The sequence below is a fragment of the Microcaecilia unicolor genome, chromosome 4, assembly GCF_901765095.1.
Source record: "Microcaecilia unicolor chromosome 4, aMicUni1.1, whole genome shotgun sequence".
NCBI lineage: Eukaryota > Metazoa > Chordata > Amphibia > Gymnophiona > Siphonopidae > Microcaecilia > Microcaecilia unicolor.
The window spans coordinates 357,940,600-357,968,304 of NC_044034.1; the positions used below are offsets into that span (position 1 = coordinate 357,940,600).

Here is a 27,705-nt window from a genome sequence, read left to right on the forward strand (position 1 = left end):
TTATTACAAGACCCGCAGAACATATCTACCAAGGAGAAACACATTGTGGAATATCTAGAATTCAGTGATCTAGGAGAGATACAACCACCTATTTTATGGGAAGGCTTAAAAGCAGTCCTTCGCGGACACCTGATAGCATTACAAGCCCACCTTACCAAAACTCGGGTGGTTCAAGAACAGGATCTTAGAGGCAATATAGCACAGTTGGAGAAGCTGCACAAAGCAGATCCCTCTGATCTCAAGGGAGCCGAAACATTGCATCAGCTCAGATTAAAGCTTAATGAGGTTCAAATGGCTGAGCTTTCCGTACAATTGCAACGGGTGAAGCAGGAGCACTTTGAATTTGGTGACAAAGCTAGTAGGCTATTAGCTTGTAAATTAAAGAAACAAGCCCAACGCAACCATATCTTTAACATTAAAAACACCTTGGGGATACAGTGCAGCCAGTCGGAGCAAATTCAGGAGGCTTTCTATGATTACTATACAGAGCTCTATTCACCTGAAGTAACTCCATCTCCATCTGTCATAGAAGCTTACTTCCAGGAGGTCAGTCTTCCGCAGCTATTGCAGGGAGAGATAGCATTGCTATCTGCACCCATAACAATAGATGATATTGAATGGGCAATCTCAGACCTTCCCCACAATAAGGCCCCTGGCCCAGATGGTTTTCCCACCAGGTTTTATAAACTGTTTGTTAAGCGATTGGCTCCTATATTGCTGAGAGTATTTGCCTTCTTTGATACAGCCCCACTCCTGGAGACTGGCAGCGCTTACATTGCTGTTGAATCCGGGGACAGAACCCCAGCAGTGTGGCTCCTATAGACCAATTTCCCTCTTAAATACAGACTATTTATTTTATTTATTATTACATTTGTACCCCGCACTTTCCCACAGAAGCAGGTACAATGCGGCTTACATAGTTAACAGAATTACAATTATTGGATTCATTAAGAAGAATACTAAGAACTATAATGTAACTATAAAATCTTTACAAAGATCCTAGCACGTAGACTTCAGATGGTACTGCCTCGATTGATACATGAGGACCAGGCAGGGTTTATTACGAGTCACCAGACTCATGATAACATTAGATGCTTGCTACACATAATTCAACAAGCAGCAGATGATCGGACACCAGCGCTGTTACTCTCGATTGATGCTGAAAAAGCATTTGACTGGGTGAACTGGTCATTCTTGTTTGCGGTCCTGAAGCATGTGGGGATAGGGGGCCGCTTCATGGCATGGCTCAAATTGCTGTATGCAAGCCCGTTAGCAACATTAAAAATAAATGGTACATATACTAAGCCCTTGGAGCTCCATAGGGGAACCAGACAGGGTTGTGCAGTTCTCCACTTCTATTTGCTTTTTTTATTGAACCACTTGCTAACTTGATTAGGGGGAAACCTGGGATTATGGGCTTGGTCAGGGGATGAAGGGAACATAAAATTATGCTATTTGCAGATGATGTGCTCCTGACCTTGTCCCACCCGGAGTCCTCTGTGCAACAGGCCATGGAAACTATTACACAATATGGTCAATTATCAGGGTTTAAGAAATCCTTAATCTCACTGTTCCCTCACAGGAAATTCCTCAGCTAAAAGCTGCCTTCCCATTTGTCTGGGCCACTAAATCTATTAAATACCTGGGGATAAACATAACACCCACTGTGGAGGGCTTATTCTCAGCTAACTACCCTAAGAAGACAGCAGAACTTTTTGCAGAGCTCGATAGGTGGGAGGGACTGACAATATCGTGGACAGGGCGTATTCATGCAATCAAAGTGATGCTGCTCCCTAAATTATTATATCTATTTCTAGCTCTCCCGATCCCAGTTCCTCGCAGTTTTTTTTTTCTCAACCGCAAAATGTTTGCTTACATCTGGCGGAAGTGCCCACCTCAGGTGCGCCGAGCCATGATGTACCAGACACACGCTAGAGGGGCTATGGGAGTTCCCAATTTTTATCTGTACTATCAAGCGGCCCAGCTGAAAGCATTAGCGGATTGGACCCCAGCTGCTACTAAGAAATGGCTCCACTGGGAGCGAGCCTGGCTGGGGACCCGATCCTTGGGAGATGTTATGTGGCTACTGTGGAGTGATTTATTGGCTATAATGCGGAGAGTCCCGTTGGGGGTGAGCCACTTGCTCTCCACATGGTACCATATACGGAAACAATTCTTTCCAGATTGGAAATACTACTTGCAGACAGCTATCCGGTGGGCCCCGGGTTTTCCTTTGGGCTCCTCAGAATCAGTATATGAATGGTGGGCCCGGGCGGGTCTGTATACTCTTGGAGGCTTAATGGGAGGATACTTAATTTTGAAGAACTCCAAGAGGAATATGGGTTGGTTGAAAGTGACCTCTTTTATTATAGCTGCTTACGAAACTATATCCACAGACGGGCATGGGAGGAACTGGACCTAACCGAAACAGCAGAGAAGGCCCTACGGAATGGGAGGGGTAAAGGAAGTGTATCTCGTTTATATCTAGTTCTACTATTCTACACTAACCCCCAATTATATTATAATGAAAGATGGGAGATAGCATTACAGAGCACCCACCCGCGGGAAACTTGGTCGAGGGGGTATAGATTATTATTATTATTATTACATTTGTATCCCACATTATCCCACCTTTTTGCAGGCTCAGTGTGGCTTACAATTCATCATGGATACTGGAAATAGAAAAGAATGTACATTTGGTTTTACAGCAAGTTTTGGGTACATGATGGTGAAATACATAATATTGGGAAAAGAAAAGAGTATACATTTGTTTTAGCAGAAGTTTTGGTTACATGATGGTGATATACATGATAGTGTTAGAGCCAAAGGCATTAGGTACAAGAAGGTGTGAAAGCAAAAGACATTAAAGAACATTCCTGGATGTCTTGAAGAAAGTAGAGTTACGCATGTTGTTCTTTATGATATATTTTGTCGAAGAGATAAGTTTTCAGGAGTTTGCGGAAGTTGGTCATTTCGTAGACCGTTTTCAGGTTGCGTGGCAGCGAGTTCCAGAGCTGTGTGCTTGTATAGGAAAAGGTTGATGCATGCATTGATTTGTATTTCAAGCCTTTGCATTTGGGAGGATGAAGATTGAGGAATGTGCGGGAGGATTTTTTTGCATGTCTGGGTGGTAGTTCTATTAGATCCGACATGTAGGCTGGGGCGTCACCATGGGTGATTTTATGGACCAAGGTACAGAGTTTGAACGTGATGCGTTGAACGTGATTCTTGCTCAAACCATCTTTAGCTCAGACTATGGTAGAAAATGGTTTTAAAATGTTGTACTGGTGGTATTACACCCCTGATAGATTACAGCAGACTGTTGGTGTAACTGTGGTTCTCGGGGCTCCTTCTTGCATATATGGTGGGAATGCCCGATGGCCCAGACTTATTGGAAACAAGTGCTCCGGATGGTTCATCAAGTGTTGCAACAACATTATCCTTGCAAAGCGGAATACTGCCTGCTACATTTTAAACCTTTGGAGATTCGTGTCTCCCACCATAAGCGTGCAATCCAGTTTTTTGTTGCTTCAAAGCTGTCTCTGGCAAGGGCTTGGAAACAACAGTCTCTACCTTCCATGCAACTTATACTGCATAAATTGGACTACTTATACCAAATGTTGAAACTTACTGCAATGAGAAGAGGCCACTTGGTGACTTTGAAAAAAAACTTTGGCAGCCCCTACGAACAGTCGAAAGCACAGTTGTCAGCGCCACCATGATGTCTGGGGGAAGGGGCGAAACTAGATGACTAACGAGCTTATTTTCGAAAGAGAAAGACGTCCATATTTTGACACATCGGGAGATGGGCGTCTTTCTCCCGTGGGCGCCCAAATCGGAATAATTGAAAGCCGATTTTGGGCATCTTCAACTGCAATCTGTCGCGGAAATGGGCAGAGTTGACGGGGGCGTGTCAGAGGCGTGGTGAAGGCGGGACTGGGGCGTGATTATCGACCGAGGAAAGATGGGCGACCTCGGCCGATAATCGAAAAAAGAAATGCGTTTTTAGCGCGAATTTGGGTCACTTTTTTTGGACCTTTTTTTTCATGAACAAGTCCCAAAAAAGTGCCCTAAATGACCAGATGACCACCGGAGGGAATCGGGGATGACCACCCCTGACTCCCCCAGTGGTCACTAACCCCCTCCCACCAAAAAAAAAACCCCAACTTTAACAACTTTTTTTTCCAGCCTGTATGCCAGCCTCAAATGCCATACCCAGCTCCATCACAACAGTATGCAGGTCCCTGGAGCAGTTGGTAGTGGGTGCAGTGGACGTCAGCCAGGTGGACCTAGGCCCATCCCCCCCCCCCCACCTGTTACACTTGTGGTGGTAAATGGGAGCCCTCCAAACTGCCCCCAAAACCCACTGTACCCACATCTAGGTGCCCCCCTTCAGCCATAAGTGCTATGGTAATGGTGTAGAGTTGTGGGGAGTGGGTTTTGGGGGGGATTTGGGGGGCTCAGCACCCAAGGGAAGGTAGCTATGGACTTGGGAGGTATTTTACTTTTTTTTTTTTTTTAATTGTTACAAGTGCCCCCTAGGGTGCCCGGTTGGTGTCCTGGCATGTGAGGGGGACCAGTGCAGTACGAATCCTGGCCCCTCCCACGACCAAATGCCTTGGATTTGTTCGTTTTTGAGCTGGGCGCCTTCAGTTTTCCTAAGCTATTGTATGACACTCGTCTCCTGGTTTAGTGAAATATCTGCACGTCAGTAGAGTATATGCCTCACTGGCTGATATGGTTATGACCTGATGGAGATATTTGGTTTCGAAGTTACAAATATTGGCCATAAGGATTTTGAGTACCATTGCTTGGCTTTTCGAAATACTGAACATTCTATGCAGCACGATACCCTTAAGGAGTGGATCACTTGAGAACTGTTTTCTTACTCTGTCTCCATCCACTGGTAGAGGGATACAACCTGCTTGTCTGGACTGGTCTGATAGGACTAAAGGAAAGAAAGTTATCGGGTAAGGCATAACCTTTACTTTGTAATCCATCCTGAGCTATGGGTTCAGAAGGTATATAAAAAATACTGTTATGTAAAATGAAAAAATGAATTAATCCAAATGTTTAGCATAAAAAAATAAACATTAATGTAGGTGTGAATGCTTTTAAATGCTACAGTTGTTTGGTTATTTCTGATCCATCACAAATTTCTGATGTTTTAAAATATTTTAATAGTTCAGTTACTTAATCACAGTGATGGTTTGTGTTTATATCAGTGAATTTTGTGTCCCATTCTTTATTTCTTGTAGTCTAAGAACCCACCTAGCAATGATTTCAAAATTGGCATGAAACTGGAAGCTCATGACCCTCGAAATGTGACCTCTGTTTGTATAGCAACTGTCATAGGAATTACTGGTGCCAGGTTACGTTTACGACTAGATGGCAGTGACAATAAGAATGACTTTTGGAGACTTGTGGATTCTTCAGATATACAGCAAATTGGAACTTGTGAGAAGAAAGGAGATATGCTTCAGCCACCCCTTGGTAAGTCAGTGAGCTAAGTGTACTGAAGGGTTTTTGCAGTTTTGTATATCAGCGAAATGGTGTACTTGGGTCACTTTATCCTATCTAATGGCATATTTATAGAAAACAGCTTTCTATAGTTGATCTTTTTATCACATTTTCCTTGCAGCTGGTGAATAAACTAAGAGAAATATAGCTATGTGACTTCCTCAAGTTGAAGGAACAAAACACTCAGATGTAGAACGCCGTAGCGGCAGTACTTGTCAATGACTTCAGAATTTGACCCCTGATGCCGAAACACAGCCGTATCGGGTCGTTTTCAAGCTATCATTAAAGACTTCCTGATTTCCTCTTCAACCTGTCCTCAGTTTTTTGCTAATTGCTTTTGGTGTACGTGAGGATTCTCCTCTGTAGCCTAGTGGTTAGTGCAGTGGACTTTGATCCTGGGGAACTGAGTTCGATTCCCACTGCAGCTCCTTGTGACTCTGGGCAAGTCACTTAACCCTCTATTGCCCCTGGTACAAAATAAGTACCTGAATATATGTAAACTGTACATAAGTAATGCCACACTGGGAAAAGATCAAGGGCCCATCGAGCCCAGGATCCTGTCCACGACAGCGGCCAATCCAGGCCAAGGGCATCTGGCAAGCTTTGAATGTAGTTGCAAAAACCTCAGAAGGTGGTATATCAAGTCCCATTTCCCTTCCCTTCTTTCGGTTTCCATGTTCTCTAGAAGTGCATATCGTATTAAAGGTGACATCTCACCACAGACTCTAGAGCAATGATTCTCAATTATTCTTCTGTTGTGACACCTGACAGTCATTGTTTATATGTGTGGTACACTGATCATTTCGATTAACAGCTGAACAAAAAAAAAAATCGTAACTATTTCATTGCTAAATGATGCAAGAGAAATATAAAATGTGCTTAAACAGAATTTGTTTTTATCAACTGTTTTTAAAATAAGTGAATAACTTTTCCAGTGAGGAATCTGGGTGTGATGTGTTGCAAATGTTTTTTTTCAATATGCGGTTGAATCGTAAGCAAATTCACACAAAACTTACTGTCACCATCAACAAACCTTTACCCATTTTAGAGTCTGTACAGGGCATAGAGCTTACAGCCTGTTGTACAAAACAAATATTTATTCAGATTCTGGTGTCACCTCAGTAACCACAACAAATCACTCCACTTCCAGATACTGCGAATTAACACAAAACCCTGCAAATATGCTACTCAGAACCTATGGACAGAATACCTGCAACATTTCTGGTGGGGCTGCTGGCATTGGAGATAGTGGGGAACTAGAAATAGGGACCAGTTAGGGGAATTTCAGGTACCTAGCTCTCTGCTCTTTGCAGCTTTGCAGTCACAAGCGGTTGTTAAGGAAAGCATGTCCACCCACCTCTTGATGACACACTAGTCTATCCTAACACACTGGTTGAGAACCACTACTCTAGAGCAGTGGTTCTCAACCCTGTCCTCGCGGCACACCCAGCCAATCAGGTTTTTAGGATATCCACAATGAATACGAATGAGAAAGATTTGCATACCAAGGAGGCAGTGCATGCAAATCTATCTCATTCGTATTCATTGTGGATATCCTGAAAATCTGACAGGCTGGGTATGCCCCAAGGACTGGGTTGAGAACCACTGCTCTAGAGGGACATTGTGACTTTCTTTAATCTGCTAATTATGTCTCGTATGCACCATTATGTCCCTCTGACTTTGGACGTTGCCTTTTGACACCATTTCACTACCTTGAAATCATTGAACATGATCACCCTCCAAGTCTTTCCTAGTTGATGTACATCAGTGTCACATCTCGCATCACCAAAAGATCGACCCGCAAATTCCTCAATTTGAACTTCCCCAGCTGTAAAGGAATGAAATACAAACAAGCCTATGCTACTACCTTTGCGTACAAAAGCACACAGTTCTGGAATGCATTACCCATGGCCATGAAAACCATAAATAATCTAACCAGCTTTCGCAAAGCTTTGAAGACACATCTCTTCAACAAAGCCTACAAAAAACATCCTTATTGAAACAAATCATTCCTTAAACCACCCAAGTACATAAAAAAAACACCTCTCACACGACCTTACCCAACACCTTCCATCTAAACCCTCTTTACCTTCAGCTTATTATCGACTGTATTTAAAATCATGTAATGACTATATCATTACAACACTGTAAGCCACATTGAGCCTGCAAAAAGGTGGGATAATGTGGGGTACAAATGCAATAAATAAATAAATAAATAAATCATATATGATGAATACTGGGACCATGGGATATTATTTGTTATGTGAGTTCTTTCGTGCTTAGTAACTTTCAGATTAAATGTACATGCTTGGCCCTGCCTCCTTGCCATTGTCATTTTGGAAATAGTTTAGTTGACTGGGTGGTCTTCTGTATGTTATGATGCAACAGTCAGTATAGTTATTTCCTAATATTGAATGGTATCTTTTGCACAACTACAGTAACCTTCTCATATTTATCAGGTTTCCAAATGAATGCATCATCTTGGCCAATGTTCCTCTTAAGAACACTAAATGGAGCTGAAATGGCACCAGCCACAATCTTTAAGAAGGTAAGAAGAAAGGGAATCTAAGCTTCCATCAAATGATCTGTGATGGGATTGCATGTATATACATTTCCAGTTTGGCCCATTTTTGAAATGTGTGTGTTTCTTTATCATTTTTATCCACATATCAAGTTTATACCATTTCATTAAATTTTGGAGTTATTTTGCCCCCTATAGAGAATCCACAAAGCGTGGAGAACTCAAAGAAGACCCACGGATACTTTGTAAAACAAACAAAAAAGTGGGCAGAAAACCAGGAGTCCCAGAGACTGGATCACAGTAAAGCTAAAACCAAATTTTATTAATTAGTATATTTGACTCGTATATTTGACTCGACACAACCGTAAATTTACTGCTGAATTCTTCACGCAAGTGATCCATTCCACAATTCAATACAAAGGTCTTTTTTAAGACCATTTATACACTATTCGCCAGTATTTCTTATTCTGGATCATCATTAGCTGTCTACCTTAGTATTTAGACTCCTGATGCAGGCCCTTTGGCCGAAACACAATGGTTGTGTCGAGTCAAATATACGAGTCAAATATATTAATTAATAAAATTTGGTTTTAGCTTTACTGTGATCCAGTCTCTGGGACTCCTGGTTTTGTGCCCACTTCTTTGTTTGTTATTTTGCCCCCTGACAGACAGGTAAGTAGATAGACTTTCTTAACACCTCCTGTATAGTTCTTTTCAAGTTCCATTGAGTTAAAAAGAAATTTGATGATTGCTTAGTGTTAAACGGGTTAGAATCCTCTCTCCTGGTTGCAAATGGAGACTGATTCAAATTGAGCAGGAAGACACTGCTGAACCTTAAAGAAAAAAAATAAAAAAAAAAAGTAGCCCTTCTTTTTCCTTAATACTTTGTCTTCGCAGATTGGCAGTCAGGTTTGTTCACAGTGTAATTGGCTTTGCTCCCTTCTAATGGAGAGTTTTATGTTCTACAAAGTCGTCTTTGCGTATGTCATCTTTTTTAGGATTTGAAAGAGAGGTGTAGACCATTGCTGCTAGAGCAGTGGTTCTCAACTAGTGCGTCAGGATAGACTAGTGTGTCATGAAGAGGTGGCTGATGTATAACCAAAAATTGGGGATAGACAGCCAGCCTATGCTTTCCTTAACAACCGCTTGTGCCTGCAAAGCTGCGAAGAGCAGATACCTGAAATTCCCCTAACTGGCCCCTATTTCTAGTTCTCCACTACCTGAAAACCTGACTGGCTGGGTGTATCCCAAAGGCTCATGTTGATCAACATTTTGCACTTTATATTTTGATAGGAACCTCCAAAGCCACCTGAAAACTATTTTAAAGTGGGAATGAAACTTGAAGCAGTGGACAAAAAGAACCCTTATTTGATATGTCCAGCAACTATAGGAGATGTTAAGGGAGATGAAGTTTTTATCACGTTTGATGGGTGGAGAGGAGCATTCGACTATTGGTGCAAATATGATTCTCGTGATATCTTCCCAGTTGGATGGTGTAGCTTGACAGGTGATGCTCTGCAGCCACCTGGGAACAGTGGTAAGTCTACCTGGACATTAACAGAAGGTTTGCTTTTATTTGAGGATGTGCTATTTGATGGGGTAAAATACAAATAAATGAAATAATGTATAATTTGAGAGATGTTTAAAAATATGTGTAAATTGCATACACTTTACAGTGGTACATTTGATATTATTTAGACCTAACTTAGAAAGGTATATAAACTAGGACTGTATTTTGATTAACATTTTTAATCGCAATTAATTGCGGGGCATAGCTATCCATGGGGGGGAGGGGGGGCGGGGAAGCACACAGGGATGGACCAGGGGGGGGGGGGGGCATGCATTTCCTCTCCCTTCCCACTTCACATTAGATATCATACCTTTGCTGGTGGGGATGCCGAAGCCCACCAGTCGAAAATCCACTGCCAAAGCGGCCCCCTTCCTCCTTGTGCTGCCTCAGGTGCAAGTAAGTCAGCTAGGTGCCTCCGCCGATACCGGCACTCCCCAAGCATGCTCAGTTCATGCACGAACAGGAAGTTGCATCAGAAGGGGGCAGGTCAGAGGGAAAGGCCTGGTGCAGGTCGAGGCAGTATTTTAATATGGCTGCTGCTGCAGGGCCAAGACTTACTGAAAATGGAAAGGTAAACCGGGAGGGGGGAGAGAGTTGCTGGCAGTTCAAGAGGGGAGGAGAGATGTCGGGTAGGAGGGCACCTAGCTATTAACAGTGATTAAATATTTTAATCACACTTTTTGCCGCATTAGCCGCGGCCCTAATATAAACAGTTTGCCTCAGTTTTCTGCTTGTATAGCTTGGTTCTTGTATAATTTAGATGAAAATTAATTTTTTTTTCTGTCCTCCTTGGGATTGAAATCTACTTCCCTTATTGTCCAAACCAGACCAGTCCAGAACACGTGGGGGTTGTGTGCATTGAACAGCAGATATAGACAGAGCAAGAAAGTAGTTCCATATGCTTTCCCTTAAAGGGGATTGTGCAGCCGTAGAATGCTTAGTATTACTGTGTCTTCAAGTGGATGGTGATTGGCTCTGTGCAGTCTCTTGGCTTCTGAAATACTTTTTCTGGCTCACAGAAGCGTAAATTTTTCTGACCTTACAGTACATCTACACTTGGAGGTCTTCAAGTCCCTTTCCTGCACCTGCTTGCTTAAGTCTCACTTGGCGTGCTGGCCATGGATATTAAGCGGCACTGCCTGGTTAATATCAGTACTTACAAGCCATCTCAAATCCAGGAAGAGGAGCGGCATTACTGGGAAGGAGCTGGGAGTTTTGTAGCAATATTCAATACCTCTGCCTGCGTCGCTAAGCGATCATATAGGACCACACAAAATGCTGGCCTAACTTTGTTTAGCTACGTGGGTGCTAGCACTGAATATCTGCTGGCACCCACATAGCTTCCAGATAACAGCCTGCATCTCTCATACCTGCTCCCCTTCCTCCAAGCCCCCTATCTATTGGGCTCTATGGGCCTACCTGACCATCTCTAGTGGTCCTGTGGATCATCAAGATAGGAGTGAACCTCACTTTTTTTCATGCCCATGACTGCTTCAGCTGTAAAATTGCTACTGTGACCTCTAGTGATGGTCTTTGTGGTACTACCACTAGAGGCTGAATATCAAGCAGGAGCCAGATAAGAGCTGGCAACCAAAATAGCCCTGGATGTTCAATGCCAGTGCCCGGATGGGTCAGCATTGAATATCTGAGTCTAATTTAGCTGGCAAAAGTCGTAAATTGTGTTACCCTCCCTTCTGTTTTTTAAACACAGTCTTTTCTCCCACTTCTTTAGAATTTTTGAAATATTCTGGGAGTTTTTCTCTGTTTTTTTTTTTTTCGGAAGGTGGTGGAAGCCTGTGATGGTAATATTTACAGTGGAGCATAAAAGTCAGGCTCCCTGTTACACTGAGGCTATTTTTAAAAAATTTAATATATATTATCCTTCAGATCTGAATCCCCAGTGTGACACTATATTGGAGTGATGTGTTTGATAGTTTCTTTGTTATATGCAAAATATAACCAAAGTAAATATTTGTACAAAAATGGAAGTAAAGTTATAAGAATATAAGTATTGCCGTACTGGATCAGACCGAAGGTCCATCAAGCCCAGCATCTTGTTTCCAACAGTGGCCAATCAAAGTTACAAGGAACTGGCAAGCTCTCAAAACAGTACAATACATTTTATGCTGCTTATCCTAGAAATAAGCAGTGGATTTTCCCCAAGTCCATTTTAATAATGGCTTATGGACTTTTCTTTTAGGAAGCTAGCCAAACCTTTTTTAAACCCTGCAAAGCTAACTGCTTTTACTACATTCTCTGGCAATGAATTCCAGAGTTAATTGCACGTTGAGTGAAGAAGTATTTTGTGCGATTAATTTTAAATTTACTACTTTGTAGCTCCATTGCGTGCCCCCTAGTCCTAGTATTTTTGGAAAAAGTAAACAAGTGATTGATTCACGTCTACCCATAGTAATATACTATAACAAAAATAAAGGTAACAATCTCTGTTTTACCTTTAGATAGCCTCTTATCCAGGGAACCACTGCTGCAGGACACCCAGAGAGAATGCACCCTTAACACAGGCAGGCATTTGGACAAGAGAGCTCCCAAACTACCTGCCTGCCTCCCTCCCTCCCTCCCTCTCCATCCTCCCCCCCCCCCCCCCCAAAAAAAAAAAGACCAACAGTACTTATGTGGTTTAGGGAAGCATCCTTCTAGGTATCTTCTCTTCCTCTATCTTGGAAAATGTTTTCCCTGAACCAGATAAGTATTGCTGATCTGTGAGTGAAGAGAGAGAGAGGAAAGATGCAGATGGTCCAGGGACTGTATGATCCGAGGGGGCTCCCTTTGATGAGGATCTTTGACCAGGGATGCCATTGGGAGCTGTGGTCCCAGCTTATGTTATCCTGATGATTTAAACTTCCATTAAAGCCATTGAGATCTTAAATGTTACTTCACATCTAGAGGTAAAATAGTTTCAGAGCTGTTGGGGAAATTTGCTTCTTCTTCTACTAACCTATAAATGTACTCACTCTGCTGCTCCCCAGTATATCTCCACACTCGTCCTTCCCTACACCCCTTCCCGTGCACTCCGCTCCATGGATAAATCCTTCTTATCTGTTCCCTTCTCCACTACTGCCAACTCCAGACTTCGCGCCTTCTGTCTCGCTGCACCCTACGCCTGGAATAAGCTTCCTGAGCCCCTACGTCTTGCCCCATCCTTGGCCACCTTTAAATCTAGACTGAAAGCCCACCTCTTTAACATTGCTTTTGACTCGTAACCACTTGTAACCACTCGCCTCCACCTACCCTCCTCTCTTCCTTCCCGTTCACATTAATTGATTTGATTTGCTTACTTTATTTATTTTTTGTCTATTAGATTGTAAGCTCTTTGAGCAGGGACTGTCTTTCTTCTATGTTTGTGCAGCGCTGCGTATGCCTTGTAGCGCTATAGAAATGCTTAGTAGTAGTAGTCATCAGAAGTAATTTCTTATGTAGATTATTGTCCTGCATTTCTGTGCTACTTGCATAAAGAAAAGCAAATTGTTTTCCTTTGTTTTGCCATTGAGTTTTCATGTATTACAATCCTTGCTGCACTGAAAGTAATTGTAGCTCACAAAAATCAGTGCTAGGCCAGAAGTACTGAAATTGGCATAATTGGGCCCTTAGATTATAAACTTGTATTTGGTTGTAACTCAGCTTGAGCTGCAATTTGGAAAGGCAGGTAATTTAATCTAAAAGCCCAAATCCCATGGGCCATCAGTTTAATGATTTTTGTGGAACAGACACATCATCTTCATCCTCAACAATCAGGATTTTGGCCACAACACAGTACAGAGATAATCTTAATGACAATGAATAGTGAGATACATTGAGCTTTTGTCAGAGCTCAGCACATGTTTCATAGTGTCCTTGGATCTTTCTGCGGCATTTGATCTTGACACTGAGCATCGATAGAGGCCACTAGGAACTGGCGTCAACCGATTCCCACCCAGAAAAGAAAGAAGCATGTGGTCTCTTCTTCAACATTGAGGGCACCTGATGTTGAATAGAGTTCAGAAGCACTTTGAAGTGCAGTGTTTAAAGCACTTGGTTTAGTGAAGGCCACTGTACCTCAAAGCACCCTCCAGATGGAGGTCTGCTCAACCTCCTCAGTGCCGAGGTTGCTCCAGGATCAGGCTACTGATATTCCTCAAGTGCCTTGGGATGTGGTCTGTCCTGCTATGCTCTTTGGGATATACATATCTGCAGTCTTCAAGGAGGGAGCTAAATAGGAAGAATCGTGCTCAAATCCTTGCTTGATTCAATGCCTCTGCTTCAATATCATCAGTTAGGATCTTGCAGCTGATTCTGAAAACCCATGCTCTTCCTGGAGGCGGTTCATCAGTGACAGTCTTCAAAGCACCTGGGAGTCCGGCAGTTACTATAAATCATTTCTATAGCGCTACCAGTCATATGCAGCGCTTCACAATTGAACATGAAGAAAAGACAGTCCCTGCTCAAAAAGAGCTTACAATCTAAATCAGGACAGACAGACAGTACAAATAAAGGATAAGGGTAGGGCAGACAGATAGGACACGTAGGGAAAGGGACTATTGAAGAGAGGAAGACAAGATAAAGTTATGAGTAGGTGACAAGTTAGGAATTAAAAGCAGCATCAAACAGGTAGGCCTTTAGCCCGGATTTGAATGCTACTGCATTTGAGGAGTAAACTTCTCCAGGATGCAGGCATATGCACAGGAGTATTTGGCCAGGCTCAGACCTAGTTGAATCCATTAGAGGTTTTTTTTCTGTGTCTGAACTGGACCACTCCTGGGATTCTGAGTATGAAGCTGTAGAGTTATCTAAAGACGAGGACTCCACTGGCTCAACCTCAAATCCTTCTCCTTTTATAAAGGAGTAAGCTTTCCACAGACGTTCTTCCTTTCGCAGCTTGCATCAGGGAAGTGGCTAATGCTGTTCAGTTTGTTTATTACAGATGAAGGAATTTGGGGTAGCAGTGTTTGATATCACTCCGTTTCTTGATTCCTTACCCCCCTTCATGAGCGATTTCTGAGAAAATTAATGGGATAGGAGGCATTGTCCTATTATGGAGACTGGTTAAAATGTGTAAATAGAGTGAGGCTAAATGGTCAGTTTTCTCGGTGGCGAAAAGTGGATACTGGAATGATCCAGGTATCTATACAAGGACTGGAACTTTTTAACATGTATGGACATGGGAACAATGAGTGGGATGGTGAAATTTTATGATGACACAAAATTGTTCAGTGTTAAGCCTCAAATGGATTGCAGAAGACCTTGTGAGACTAGGAGAATAGACTTCCAGATGGCAGAAAAGAATAACCATACTGGGTCAGACCAATGGTCCATCTAGCCCAGTATCTTGAGTGGCCAATCCAGGTCACAAGTTCCTGGCAGAAACCCAAATGGTAACAACATTCCATGCTACCAATCCTAGGGCAAACAGTGGCTTCCCCCATGTCTATCTGAATAACAAACTATTGACCTTTCCTCCAGTTAAATCCAGTTATGCTAACCATTGCAGCCACATCCTCTGGCAATGAGTTCCAGAGCTTAACTATTCACTGAGTGGAAAAATATTTCCTCCTGTTATTTTAAAAGTATTTCTATGTAACTTTGAGTGTCCCCTAGTCTTTGTACTTTCTGAAAGAATGAAAATTTGATTCACTTTTACCCCTTCTACACCTCTCCGGATTTTGTAGACTTAAGTCATATCCCACCTCAGCCATCAGAGAAGGGCGATGAAAATGATAGAGGGGATGGGGCGACTTCCCTATGAGGAAAGGCTGAAGCGTCTAGGGCTCTTCAGCTTGGAGAAGAGACGGCTGAGGGGAGATATGATAGAGGTCTATAAAATAATGAGTGGAGTGGAACGGATAGACGTGAATCGCTTGTTTACTCTTTCCAAAAATACTAGGACTAGGGGCATGCGATGAAGCTACAAAGTAGTAAATTTAATACGAATTGGAGAAAATATTTCTTCATTCAACGTGTAATTAAACTCTGGAATTTGTTGCCAGAGAATGTGGTAAAGATCGTTTTTGATATTTAAATTTGTATTTGGTCTATCGCACTTGTGTTGTTTATGTCATATCATCAATAAAAACAGTTAAAACATATAGTGCTGTGCAAGAGGAAAGGTTACCTGTGGGGTCTTTTGGTGGTTTCCTGTCCTGCATCCAGGATATGTTCCCAGTTGTGATTAGGTTTCCTGTGACAGAATCTGCTTTGGTGCTGAGGTATGGAGATGGCACTGTTAGAAAAGAGATTATTATCTCCCCGAGAACCACTTGAGTCTGCTTGAGAGTTCTCAGGATGCTATAATTTTATTTTATTTATTTTATTGCATTTGTATCCCACATTTTCCCACCTATTTGCGGGCTCAGTGTGGCTTACAATACATTGTAAATAATGGAAATACGATTTGTTACAAATCAGTTATGGATTACATTGTGAGAAGTTAAGCGAAGACAAAGTCAAAGTATCGTTAGGGAATAGGACAAGGAAAAGAACAATGGAACAGTGGAAAGAGACAACGGGAAATTGATAGGGTAATAGAACATTCGGTATAGCACTTTCTGTGAGTAAAGGTATAAATGTGATAAAATGACGGGGGATGGGAGTTCAGAAGAGAATGTATTGGTGTATTTCTGAAACAGTGAGTGTGGACTTCATGTGTATTGATCCTTACAATAAATTTTATCAAAGAGATGAGTCTTCAGTAGTTTGTGGAAGTTGGTGGCACTAACTGAGTTCATAAGAACCAAACAGAAGTGGGTGTGGCACCTTCTATTGCAGACAGAGCTGTGGAGCTAAGCATGAGAGACCAGTAGAGGGGTTCCATGTGGCCTGAGGTGGAAGTTCAGCTCCCCTTCCATCGAAATTGCCTCATTTCCCTCTCAATATGGATTGGGCTGGTGAGGCTTAACAATTTAGTTAATACTTCTTTGAATATTTCAACTATGAAGAAACATGTAGAGAAGCTGTTTCAAAATTGAGACGCTAATCTGGCTGGAATCACAACTAGGGTTCAGGCTGTTGAAAAGTTTGTGGAAGAATCTGAACAGCTTCATGCCGAATTAAGGATGAACCTTTGCTTCATCAAAAATTGGAACAATTGGAGGATGTATGTAGGAGTCTCAACCTGCAGTTCTTGAATTTACCCCAGTTTTTTGGCAAGCTGCTGAGCGAGTTATTAAAGGAAGATTTAATGAACATAAGAATATAAGCATTGCCATACTTGGACAGATCGAAGGCCCATCAAGCCCAGTATCCTGTTTCCAGCCAATCTAGGTCACAAGTACCTAGCAAGATCTCAAAGGAGTAAAACAGATTTTATGCTGCTTATCCTAGAAATAAGCATTAGGTTTTCCCAAGTCCATCTTAATAATAGCTTATGGACTTCTCTTATAAGAAATTATCCAAACCTTTTTTAAACCCCGCTAAGCTAACTGCTTTTACCACATTCACTGGCCACACATTCCAGAGGTTTTAATTATACATTGAGTAGAGAAAAATTTTCTCTAAGTTGTTTTAAATTTACTACTTAATAGCTTCATTGCATGCCCCTGACTCCTTGTATTTTTGGGAAAAATTAAGCAAGCAATTCACATCTACCATTCTACTTCACTCAGGGGCCCTTTTACTAAATTGTTGTTGTGTGGCAACCTGGAACTGCTGCTGGCCCAACACGGCCGCCAGCGGTAGTTCCACCTCCAATGTGTGCCATTTCTGGTGCTGCTGGATTAAAAAAAAAAAAGCCCATATACCTCAGGGGGTTGCCTGATGATAATTGGGCAGCACCACGCGCTGCCTGGTTACCACCAGGGTAGCGCAGGAGCTATTACTGCCACCTCAATGGGTTGCGGTGTGCTTCCCCCTATCCCCCCACCCCCACCCTCCACATGCCATGTGGTAAGTGTAAGCTTACAAACAGGTATAGTGGGAAGTAGACCAGGCTGTCCAGGACTAACGCAGAGATTTCTAATGAAGATAAAACGTTTATTTCAGAGACTCGACACAGACCTGTGTTTCTGTGGTGAGCCTTCATCTGAATATATGTATATCACAAATGGGTAATCACTAGTTGGTACAGGTCTGTGTCGAGCCTCTGAAATAAACATTTTATCATCATTAGAAATCTCTGCGTTGTTCCTGGACAGCCTGGTCTGCTTCCCACTATACCTGTTTGTCTGTCCTCGTGGGATTTCAGTGTTCTGCTTCGGCAGACTGTCGCTGTATCATGGTCATGTGTTTTTTCGGGCTTTTTACCTGCTTCAGTAAAAAGGGCCCTGGCACGTGGCAAAAACAGCCACCGCTGCTTCCACAGGGCCCTTTTACTACAGCTTGGTGAAAAGACCTCTAGCATATCTCCCCCCAGTTGTCTCTTCTCCAAGCTAAAGAGCCCTAGCCGCTTTAGCCTTTCCTCATAGGGAAGTCATTCCATCCTCTTTATCATTTTTGTCACCCTTTATCTGTATATTTTCTAATTCTGCTACATCTTTTTTGAGATGCGGTGACCAGAATTGCACACAGTATTTGAGGCATGGTTGTACCATGATATAGAGGCATTATAATATTCTCATTTTTGTTTTTCATTCCTTTCCTAATAATTCCTAACATTCTATTAGCTTTTTTAACTGCTACTGCACACCGAGTAGAGAGTTTCAATGTATCATCAATGATGACACCTAGATCCTTTTCCTAGGCAGTGACTCCTAATGTAGAACCTTCCATCACTTAGCTATAGTTTGGGTTCCTCTTGCCTACATGCATGCTTTGCACTTTCTCACATTAAATGTCATCTGCTATTTGGATGTCGAAGCTCCTTTCTCGTAATGTCCTCTTGCAATTTTTCACAATTGTCTTGTGATTTAACACCTTTGAATAACTTTTGTCATCATCAAATTTAATTACTTCACTAGTTATTCTCATCTGTAGATCACAGCCCCAGCACAGACCCCTGGGGAATCCCACTACCCTTCTCCATTGAGAATACTGACCATTTAACTAGGACTGTACAAAATTCGTTTCAGCCCTGAATAGTGCCCCAAATACATAATTCGTATTCGGCCGAACAGTGATTTAAATTTGAATACTAACAATCCAGGGCTCCACTGTGCTAAATCCTATTGAAATAAACACTTGATCTCTGAATTCACACTCATTTTATTATTTGTTTTGTTAAAGCTCAATGCCCATTATTCGTATTCGGCCAAATAATATTTTTTATTATTCATATTCATCCAAATAATAAAATATGCTAATTGGTACTGCTTTACATTTAACCGTACTCTCTGTTTTCTATCTTTTATCCAGTTCTTAATCCAAAATAGAACACTACCTCCTCTCTCTTGACTTTCCAATTTCCTCAGGAGTTGTTCATTTGGTACTTCTGTCAAATGCTTTCTGAAAGTCCAGCTACATAATATCAACCGGCTCAGCTTTATCATTGTGTGTATTCACCGCTTCAAAGAAATGTAGATTGGTGAGACAAGATGTCCCTTAACTAAATCCATGTTGGCTTTAGTCTCATTAATCCATTCTTATATATATGCTCAGTAATCTTGTTCTTTATTATAGTATCTACTTCCAGAGACGGATTCTACCTTGAGAATAAAAGTTACTATGCCTTGGAAGAAGGGGAGTTATATAGATGATCAGGGTTGTGGACTACCTTCTTCTATTAAAGAAGTCTGCTTCAGAGGAAGCTAATAGTGCTACCCTCTTGAGTTTTTTGTTTGCTTGCAGGATGTAGATACAATGATGAAACTGTGTTTTTTTTCTGGTCAGAGAATCTGGGTGTTTAACGATGTAACAAAAAAGTCCCAACAGAGACAAAAGTTGTGGTTTTTTTTTTTTTGTGTGTGCCAAGCGATGTTCTCTAAACTCCTTTTGGACCTACAAGTGCATCCACTCCGCAGCTCCTCAGTACCTTTCCGCTCTCATCTCTCCCTACACTCCTCCCCGTGAACTCCGTTCGCTGGGTAAATGTCTCCTGTCGTCCCCCTTCTCCCCCACTGCTAACTCCCGGCTCCGTTCCTTCTACCTCGCTGCTCCCTATGCCTGGAATAGACTCCCTGAGCCAGTATGTCAGGCTCAGTCTTCAAGTCTAGGCTGAAAGCCCACCTCGTTGCTACTGCTTTCGACTCCTAACCATGACTCTCTTACTCAACACCCTCACTTATCACCCCTACCACTGCAATTTCCCCACCCCTAGCTGTCTGTTCGTCTGTCCAATTTAGATTGTAAGCTCTGTTGAGCAGGGACTGTCTTTTCATGTTAATTTGTACAGCGCTGTGTAAGTCTAGTAGCGCTATAGAAATGTTTAATAGTAGTAGTAGTAGTAGTAGTAGGAGCATCTCTTGGAACAAGATTTGTAATTCAAGCTGTAAATAAGACAGCTGGGTTTGAGTGTTATGTCTTAACACAGAAAAGGAAAAGCAAAATTGATCTTGGATTCTGATTTTTTTTTTCTCCCCCAACACCCTCAATGATATTGTGGACTAATAAGTACAAAACTTTTCTCTTATGTGTTTGATTAGAATTCTTTATAAAGACTTCTTAAAAATAGTAATTTGTCATCCTTAGAATATAACACAACAGTTAGTGATCCTAGTTGAGATGTTTCGTTAGATGATGCCAAAAAAGTGGAAGTATCCAAATTTGTCCGCAGACATGCAACTTGCTTCTCACAGGTCTCCCACTAAGCCATCTCTCTCTGTCCCCTTCAATCTGTTCAAACTTCTGCTGCACAACTTATATTCCGCCAGTGTCGTTATGCTCATATTAGCCCTCTCCTCAAGTCACTTCATTGGCTCCCTATCCATTTCTGCATACAGTTTAAACTCCTCTTATTGACTTACAAGTGTATTCACTCTGCAGCTCCCCAGTACCTCTCCACTCTTATCTCTCCCTACATTCCTCCCCTGGATAAATATCTCTTATCTGCCACTGCTAACTCCAGACTCCATTCCTTTTATCTTGCAGCACCATATGCCTGGAATAGACTTCCTGCGCTGGTACGTCAAGCTCCCATCTCTGGCCGTCTTCAAATCTAGGCTGAAAGCCCTCCTTTTTGATGCTGCTTTTAACTAACTCCTAAACCCTATTCACTTGTACAGTACCCATGTCTGTTTTATCATTCCCACCTTAGTAATTCCCTTATCTCTTATTTGTCTTGTTTGTCCTGATTTAGATTGTAAACTCTGTCGAACAGGTACTGTCTCTTCATGTTCAAGTTTACAGTGCTGTGTGTGCCTAGTAGTGCTATAGAAATGATTAGTAGTAATAGTAGACATTTTTATTTATTTATTTATTTTTGTTACATTTGTACCCCACGCTTTCCCACTCATGGCAGGCTCAATGCAGCTTACATGGGGCAATGGAGGGTTAAGTGACTTGCCCAGAGTCACAAGGAGCTGCCTGTGCCTGAAGTGGGAATCAAACTCAGTTCCTCAGTTCCCCAGGACCAAAGTCCACCACCCTAACCACTAGGCTACTCCTCCACTGTTGCTACTATCGGAGATACTACATGGAATGTTGCTATTCCACTAGCAACATTCCATGTAGAAGTCGGCCCTTGCAGATCACCAATGTGGCCGCGCAGGCTTCTGCTTCTGTGAGTCTGACATCCTGCACGTACGTGCAGGACGTCAGACTCACAGAAACAGAAGCCTGCACAGCCTTCTACATGGAATGTTGCTAGTGGAATAGCAACATTCCATGTAGAATCTCCAGTAGTAGCAACATTCCATGTAGAATCTCCAATAGTAGCAACATTCCATGTAGAATCTCCAATAGTATCTATTTTATTTTTGTTACATTTGTACCCCGCACTTTCCCACTCATGGCAGGCTCAATGCAGCTTACATGGGGCAATGGAGGGTTAAGTGACTTGCCCAGAGTCACAAGGAGCTGCCTGTGCCTGAAGTGGGAATCGAACTCAGTTCCCCAGGACCAAAGTCCACCTCCCTAACCACTAGGCCACTCCTCCACTCCATGAAGGTGTCCATTCATCTTCCTTCCACAGTTTCTTTTCCCTGATGGTAAATAGTAAGTTTGGACACAGCAATTTACTTCAGCAAAAAAGCACTAAAGGGCCTCCAAAGCTGAAACAATGGTACAATCTTTAATGAAATGGACCTGACATGGGCCATGTTTCGGTGCAGAAAAGTGCCTGCCTCAGGAGGTCAATTTAGTATTCCTTTAAGTTGGAAATAACCCAGATTGTCCTTTTAAAAACACGCTCAGTCCTCACACGTACTCTCAATCTGTTTGCAGCTTCACATCAGATGTAGTAGATCGGGCTGGTACAGCAGGTTTTGTTGGGCCTCATTCCCTGGTCCACAGTCCACGGCCCACAGTAGGGTTGAGTCCTTTGACCAGCTGCTTCTGGGATTAGGGCCACAGCCCTTGCCTGTAGTTGAGCTAGGAGGACTGCCTTTCTCCAGAACTCTGAACCTTGCCCGTAGACCAGTACTTGGTGAGGCTGCCTGGTACTGGTTCCCATGGTGTCTGTATTGGTGAGGGGGAGAAGGAAGTATGTGCGCCTCTCCACCCTCCCCCAGTGCTTCTGCAGAGCCTTTAAAGGCTGTGCCTTTTGGCTTTATTTCTCTAGCAGTTTGCTAGGGGAATAAAGCTATCTTTAAAAGAAAAAAACCTTTTCTCACATGAGCACGCAGTATTGGAATACACTGCCACGCAACTTAAGAACAATCAACGAGCAAACTTCCTTCCGCAGATTATTAAAGACCCATCTCTTTGAAAAAATTTACGGAAAGAACCAAAACACATAAAGTCCACACTTACTGCTCACTAATGCATCATACATTCACCTCTGAACTCTCATTCCCGTACTATCACATCATTCATACCTTTACTCACAGAAAGATATATACCATATGTCTTCATGCCTTTTTATCGCCCTTTAAGCTCCCATTGTTTCCTTCCAAAGTTTCAATGTTTGTATTCCATTGTTCCATTCCTTAACGACACCTCAATTGTTTCGCATAACTCTGCACAAGGTAATCCATAACCAATCTGTAACAAATTGTATTTCCAACATTTAACTCATTTTGTAAGCCACACTGAACCCGCAAAAAGGTGGGAAAATGTGGGATACAAATGCAATAAATAAATAAATAAATAAAATGAAAGCTTAGAGAATTTGGCTGACGTATTCATGTCAGCAATGCAAAGCTGTTCGGTAAGGCACTGGTGGGGGAGAGAGAGAGAGCTTCAGTCCCAGACTTGGGGGCAGGTGGGAGGGACGTGTTTGGCCACAGCATTGTTTGCAAGGTGATGGTGCCAGAAACTGCCAGCGGAGCAGTGCTATAGATTTCCTCGTCCCTTATAAGATAGGGCTGTGCTGCTAACAGCCTGGGGACCTGGCGCCAGAGTCTCGTGGGAATCCTACAACTGCCTCCGATCCCTTGTTAACAGCCCCAGCAGTATGTTTTGGGCGGGAACTACAGCAATTTCGTTATCAACCTGCCAAACTTGCAGGCAAGATAGGATATGCTATAGCCACAAGATGGAGCCCTCAGCCAGGTCCTGCTAAATTTATTTTCAAGTTTATTTAATGCTTAATCTCCTGCACATCATATAAAACTAGTAAAAAAAGGCCCGATTCTGGAACGAATGAAACGGGCGCTAGCAAGGTTTTCCTGGGAGTGTGTATGTTTGAGAGAGAGAGCCAGAGTGAATGTGCGGGTGTGTGACAGAGTGAGACTGTGTGTGTGAGAATGAGAGTGTGTGACAGGGGCCCCTCACCCCGTTCCCTGCCCTCCTTTTCCTCCTCCTTCCCACACTTTGGGTTCCTTAAGGCTTTCAAAAGTCTATGTACCCCCGTGGCCCTAACGCCCAGTATCCGGATACCCCACCGCTTTCCTCCTCACCCCTCCCCCAAGATGTAACACTTTCACGTCCTTCATTTTTTTTTTAAGTGTCCTATCTACCCTGTGTCCAAATGCCCAACATTCAGATTGTGTTCCTCTCGTAAATTTTCATTTCTTTCATTCATTCAGAACTTGCCCCCCCCCCCCCCCCGAACACTTTTGGTTCCTTCAGTCTTTTAAAACTCTCCTATGTACCCTGTGTGCTAATGGCCAGCATTGAGATTGTTTTCCTGTCCCAAATTTGCATGTCTTTCAGTCGTTCAGAACTCCCCCCCTCCCCCCATTTAACACTTTTGGTTCCTTCAGTCTTTTAAAACTCTCCTATCAACCCTGTGTCCTAATGGCCAGCACTCAGATTGTTTTGCTTTGCCAAATTGTCTGTCACTGATGTCACTGAGGTCAGCCTGCCTAGCAGACCACTTCCGGCAGGCACGGTCCCAAGCACATCCTGTTGGAGGTGAGAATTTTTATATAGGATATCTGAGTGGCTTACAAATCTAAAATAGGAAGAAATTGAAATGAGAAAAAGAGAAGAGAAAAGGGTAGTAAAAAGGGGAGGGAAGAAAATTGAACTACAATCAGTAAAAGGAAAGGGGGTAACAGAAGGAATAGATAAGGGTATTAAGGTGAGAGACAGGCTCATAACGGAGGACAGTCCCAGATGTGGTAAGATCAACACTTGTTGGAGTAGGCATCGTCAAAGAGGAATGTTTTAAGGTCAGTTTAAAATGTTTTCTAAGAGGTTTGTGACCTAAGCTGGATGGTCAAGGCATTTCACAACGTGGGATCAACAGTGAAAAATAGAAGCACAGGTAGTATCTAATGTGCCTAAAGGAGTGAATGTCTAGAAGGTAGTGGTGTGATGAGCAAAGAACGTTTCTAGGTCTGGGGAAGATCATGGAGAGGCCCCTAGGGATTTTATGGCTCCAGGTACTGAAGGCAATCAGAGACCCATGTAGGGGTCTGCTTCTCTGGAGTGGCATGGTCACTCCATTTGAGCAATCCCAAGGGCTTCCATGCTCTCAGGGGCCCCACAGGCTCATTATCATGCCATTAGGCGGCCAGATGCTTATTGTGCTCCCGGAGGAGCATCAAGCCCTTGCTTGGCATGTGTTCCCCCTTGAAGTTCCAGGGCTTCAGGAAGAGAATAGTCCCGAAGCCTTGAGCTGCAATGCAGGTTCCCCAAGGGAGGAAGACTTCTTAGGAGTGTGACTGTACTGGCAGCGAATTGCCTTAGGGACCCTCGGCAGCACTCCATTTGGAGACTGTGGACAGAGACCGCCTCTTTGAGACACTCCTGTAGCATACCTAGGACTTTCAGATAGTTGGTCGGCTTGAGAGACCCATGAGGGAATTCTGAGAGAAGTGATGTAACCACTATCTAGGGAAGCCCTGGACAAACATTTTGGCCTTCATGAGTGGATGTTCTCATCACAGCAATGACAAAGAAAGCTACTTTCCTAGTGTAGAAGCCTGGAGCCTAACTCAAGTTGTTGGGGCTCTTGGTGGTGTCCCCTTTGGAGGGCCCTACTGTCAAGCTGTGGCCCCTCACTTCCAGAGTTTTGTCATTCAGGGCCCCCTGGAAGAGACTCATGTGGTTGAACATACTAGCACCTCTCCCGCCCTCCCATGGAGGTCCTGCTGAATTTGCTTATGGTACTGACTATGGCTTTGATCCTCTTGGTTTGGGAGGTTCAGTGCCCCAATTGATTCTTGCAAATTCTTGGTCATACCAAAACCAAACAATCATTTCTTAAATAAGTACAATTATATATTAGAAAAGATAATTTATCCTTTCAATAAAAACAACAAAACATCAACAATTAGCCAGGAAGAGAAACGTTTTCAAATTCTTAACAAAAAGACAATAAATTAATCCTCACCTCTCGATAAAAAAGATAACTATTCCACTTCCTGGCCGACTATAAGTTTTTGGTCACCAAGATCATCTCTTAAATCTATGCAGCCCAGGGACCACAAGCAGGTTATAGGATGCTTGGAGACAATTGCATTCTGGGGAGAAGAAATACTTTCTTCTCCGCAGTTCATAATGCATACTCAAGATTGGACTATCTTTTTGTAGAGAAGCTGACACTTTTCAGATTGATAGTGGCCACAATTGGCACTATAATTTTAGGAACTATATTTCATGGACCTGTCATACTTCATATATGCTGATAACATACAAATATATTTTTCCAGTTACTATCTCTCTCATGGATACCTATGATCAGTTAACAATGTGTATAAACAAAGTATCTGCATGGGTGAAGGAGTACATGCTCAAGCTAAACACCGATAAAACGATAGTTTTATGGATCTGTGACAAATGCCACCCTATAATGGATATTGGTCCAGACATTGAAGGTACATAAGTACATAAGTATTGCCACACTGGGACATACCAAAGGTCCATCAAGCCCAGCATCCTGTTTCCAACAGTGGCCAATCCAGGTCACAAATACCTGGCAAGATCCTGAAAAAGTTCAATACATTTTATGCTGCTTATCCTAAAAATAAGCAGTGGATTTTCCACAAGCCAATTTAATAATGGTCTGTGGACGTTTCCTTTAGGAAGCCGTCCAGACCTTTTTAAAACCCCGCTAAGCTAACAGCCTTTGCCACATTCTCTGGCAACGAATTCCAGAGTTTAATTACACATTGAGTGAAGAAATATTTTCTCAGATTCGTATTAAATTTATTACTTTGTAGATTCATCACATGCCCCCTAGTCCTAGTATTTTTGGAAAGAGTAAACAAACGATTCATGTCTACCCTTTCCACTCCACTCATCATTTTATAGACCTCTATCATATCTCCCCTTAGCTGTCTTTTCTCCAAGCTGAAGAGCCCTAGCTGCTTCCTTTCCTCATAAGGAAATCGTCCCATCCCCTTTATCATTTTCGTTTCCCTTCTCTGTACCTTTTCTAATTCCAATATATCTTTTTTGAGATGTGGCGACCAGAATTGAACACAATATTCGAGGTGCGGTCGCACCATGGACCAATACAAAGGCATTATAATGGCCTCACTTCTGTTTTCCATTCCTTTCCTAATTTTACCTAACATTCTATTTGCTTTCTTAGCCACCGCAGCACATTGAGCAGAGGGTTTCAAAGTATCATCAACAACAACGCCAAGATCCCTTTCTTGGTCTGTGACTTCTAACGTGGAACCTTGCATTATGTAGCTATAGTTCGGGTTCCTCTTTCCCACATGCATTACTTTGCACTTGCATCTGCCATTTAGACACCCAGTCTCATAAGGTCCTCGTAATTTTTTCACAATCCTCTTGCGATTTAACAACTTTGAATAACTTTGTGTCATCCGCAAATTTAATTACCTCACCAGTTACTCCCATCTCTAGATCATTTATAAATATGTTAAAAAGCAGCGGTCCCAGCACCATTGGGGGTTGATCAGTACTCGGGTAGTTCAGAAGGGCCCCTGCCGAATCATCCCAAACTGGCTACTCTAATTTGAGTGGCCCCCTTTGATGTGTTTAGCACCCTGCCCCTTTTGGAGCCCTGGAGCTGCTGCTATTGCTGATGGATCATACCTGGCGAGGGTGATAGGTGTTGATCGCACATTAGAGTTGGCAGCTTGCACTGGCTGCTGATGGACAACTTCTAGCTGCAGCTCCTGGGGGAGAGCAGGGAGTGTGGACCTGCAAGCTTTCCTCACCACAGAGGGCTTGAATCTGCCTCTTGGGGGGAGGGAGCTTCAGGATTTATTTTTCAAATGCATCCTTTAAAGCGTAGCGTTAAAGCAGCAGGATATAAAGAGCTTTGGCTTTTAATGTGCTCAGAAGTTGGTGGTGGGGAGAGAGGAGTGCACATATTTAAAAGCAGACAGATGAAAATGTTATTTGATAGTCTTCTTTCTTACAATCGCTGGTAGACCTTGGCCACAATGAAGAACTGTCAGGACCGACAGCTCCAGACCTCCCATTAAATTTTGCACAGTAAAGGTAGGGGCTGCTTCTGTGCATCACTCGGAAAATGGCTGTGCATGCATATTTGTATAGTAATTAGCTCATTGTAATAGCTTTGCATGCAATTTTCATTAGCTGCTACCCTTTGAATTCTGACTACGGAAGCTTGCAACTTTTTAAATATTTCAGAAAACATTTTTGTGGTGTTCTGAACACATTTTTGTAAAAAGCAGTAAACTAGAATTCAGTGTACTTTAACTTTGAGTCAATACAAGCAGTAAATACTTTTTGTCACAAATCC

The 27,705-nt window shown here is 42.6% G+C and overlaps 1 protein-coding gene across 6 annotated transcripts in view; it reads left to right on the forward strand.

Annotated features, from left to right (window-relative positions):
* Window positions 1-27,705, forward strand: part of SCML2 (Scm polycomb group protein like 2) — a 141,563-nt gene that overhangs the window by 47,855 nt on the left and 66,003 nt on the right. For all 6 annotated transcript variants that reach the window (XM_030202289.1, XM_030202291.1, XM_030202288.1 and 3 more), the window contains 3 exons: window positions 5,259-5,493; window positions 7,980-8,068; window positions 9,335-9,578. In XM_030202289.1, coding sequence (XP_030058149.1) covers window positions 5,259-5,493; window positions 7,980-8,068; window positions 9,335-9,578 — 568 coding nt within the window. The remainder of the gene's footprint in view (window positions 1-5,258; window positions 5,494-7,979; window positions 8,069-9,334; window positions 9,579-27,705) is intronic.